The sequence below is a fragment of the Halyomorpha halys genome, unplaced genomic scaffold, assembly GCF_000696795.3.
Source record: "Halyomorpha halys isolate HHAL.00 unplaced genomic scaffold, Hhal_1.1 Scaffold322.1, whole genome shotgun sequence".
Lineage (NCBI taxonomy): Eukaryota > Metazoa > Arthropoda > Insecta > Hemiptera > Pentatomidae > Halyomorpha > Halyomorpha halys.
Window position 1 is genome coordinate 56,498 of NW_027104705.1, and position 2,923 is coordinate 59,420.

At 28.4% G+C, this 2,923-nt stretch overlaps 1 protein-coding gene across 1 annotated transcript in view; it reads right to left on the reverse strand.

The window, feature by feature from the left end:
- The window catches only part of LOC106681260 (trypsin-1), a gene marked incomplete at its 5' end in the record, with an annotated part of 19,001 nt that overhangs the window by 5,140 nt on the left and 10,938 nt on the right, over positions 1–2,923 (reverse strand). Inside the window, 1 exon segment of the mRNA XM_067053559.1 lies at positions 1,436–1,680. Coding sequence (XP_066909660.1) covers positions 1,436–1,680 — 245 coding nt within the window.

Here is a 2,923-nt window from a genome sequence, read left to right on the forward strand (position 1 = left end):
GTTTAGGTATACTCTATTAGAGATTAAATAAACCAGAATCAGTATTTTTTTTTTAATGAAGCTACATAGTTAATTTTCTTAGTAATAAAAAAATCATAAATCAACTTTCTACAAGTTAAGTCCATCGATCAATGATCTTCCAATTATTTAAATATATTTTCATCTGTATTTATCACTAGAACTATTAGACCATTACAGACGTTTTTGTGGGTAGATTCTTCAACAAAGGGCAACTTTCAGATCCCAATCGAATAAAGTGTTTCTAGTATCGTTATGGAGAATATGTAGCAAAAATCTCCAAATATGCAAATAAAAACAGCTAAAATATTTGTTGTAGAAAATAAGCTATATTATTTGATTTGTGGATAAAATTGTTTGTTTGTAACCTAAACAATTTGTAAATACAATTATGAATAAAGCTTCACTGTTAATGGCAACATTGCTTCAGACAAAGGAAGAACCATGTTGTTTTCCTTGATTTGAGGCCTATCTGCCGTTGACATCCGTTAGAAGCACACATTCTTTGTTTTTTGTTATAAAACCCCTCCCTGGTTCACAACAATATTCAAATGAACTAGTGTGCTTTTAAAAAAAACTGAAGTAAAAATGGAATTTTAGGAGGGATCTAAAATAAAACAAAAATCATTTCAAATTGTTAAAATTAATTTTTCTATATCAATTTGTTCGGCACTAGGAACGGTATTTTTTTTTTTTTATGAAGTAACGTAGTTAATTTTCTCAATAATAAATAAACATAAATTAATTTTCTACAAATAATACTCTTAAGTAATTTTAAGTCCATTCGTCATTAGTTAATTGTCAATGTGTTTAGACTTATCTCAATTTATGGATAAAATTTAAACAACTTAAAAGGTGTGCCACAAGATGGCACCAACATCAAAATATAATAAATTTCTGTATACTTCAGGTTGATTTATATTAAATAGTTATGTAATAATAATTAAGAAAATCATTCTGGATTTTGTTTTTAGGAAGTTGATTTTATTATTTTTTTTAAATTGTTGAGGTGAAGAAAACTTCCAATTAGAATATATTATTATTCTATATTTGTACTTGTACAACGTTTTAGGATATTATCCTATACTCGTGCACAATTGTAACAAGTAAATTATTTTTATCTATATGTTATATGTATACATTTAAAATTCTTGTAATCATATTTGTCATTATTATCAATTTCCATTTTCAAAAATCTTCATCTGTACATTTACAGTCTAAAAATTCTTTATAACCACATTATTTAAATTAATGTCTTTCACTAGTTATAATGTAATTATGTTATTGTAATTACTCATTTATCTCTGTAGCACAAACCAATGGTCAATAATGGACATTAATTATTATTATATTATTAAGAAAATATTTTTTATATGTTGATCTTTACTAGATAATAATCTATTTATTGAGTTCTTACCTGATACAATAGCAATTGTGTTGATGAAATCTTGGTCTGGTAAAGGCAGGCAGATGGGTTGAGTATAAATTGAGTACCTTACAGGTTCAGCTAGTTTTACGATTGCTACATCGTGTTCAAAAGTACCAGCATCGAAATCTTCATGTGATCGTAATTCTTCTACCGCGATATCATTGGTTAGGGTTTCATTTTTTGTAGCTAAATCATATTCCCCAACTCTTACAAACATATCTCCAGCCTTTTTACTGAAAGAAAATAAAGAATAATCTTACAGTTACAAGAAACTTATAACAATAACCATGGTTATAAGATTTTTTTAACTAAAATTAATCTATTATTACTATATATTATAATAAAGCCAGTTCTGATATATGGCTGCAAGACCTGGGTTCTAATAGGTACCCTAGAAAGCAGAACCGAGAGATTTGAACGGCAAGTCGTTTGTACAATTAGAGGAGCAATTTGGGATCAGAGCCTTAACACATGGAGGAGAAGAACTAACAGTGAATTGCTTGCAGAGACTGGCCAGTCAATATCTCATGATAAGAAGACAAGGAGGTTAAAACTGGCAAGGTATGTGGCTCGAAGTAATCCATCAGAACGTCTCTACACAACAATGAATGCCAGTATAGTTGGCTGGAGACCACGTGGGGGGCCAAAAACCTGATGGATAGATAGAATCAACAAAGATGCAAAAGAGCTGCATGCAGCAAACTGGAAAGCAGTAGCCTAAGAAACGCAGGTTTGGGTGGCCAAAAATCTACAAAGCCTTTGAAGCTAACCGAAAATATATATATATATTGTATTATCCAAAATTTATTTAAATAAATTAAAGGAAAATTAAAAATTTTTTATTTATTTTCAGATCTTAGGTGTCCTTGTTTTCTTTGTTCCTTCTCATGCCTAGATGTTCCATGAAAACATTGATGGTAGCACAATGGTTTTGAGTTTTTTCTTATGATTTTCTTTATTTATATTTTTCCTTAATACTTACTATCGACTTCTATTTTTTCTTAAATTTACAGTTAATACAATTATGATAAAATAACAAAACTTGATAAAATTCTAATCTATGTTCTCAATATAACAGCAATTCAAAGGACTTTCAAAGGATACGCACCACCATCTTCTTTATTTTGAATAAGTATTTTCACTTCATATTTGACTGATGAAATTTTGTTAGCTTGTTTTTTGGTTTAATAAAACAGAATCAACAAATATCAATGTTTATACATAAAATAAAATATAACTAAAACCACCTATACATAAAAAATAACTTTAATTATATTATTTCAATTTCTTGAGACAAGGTAATTATTTATTAAATAAATCAAAAATTTGTATCCTTTTTTGTCTCAACTCCTTTTATTTTTCACCAGTCCAACGTTTTGGCCATTTTAGCCATCCTCAAGAACATCTTAAATTATAATTACTTCCTCACATTAATTTAAAAGTTACTTTTGCAGGCTATTCTGCCCAGGTCATTTC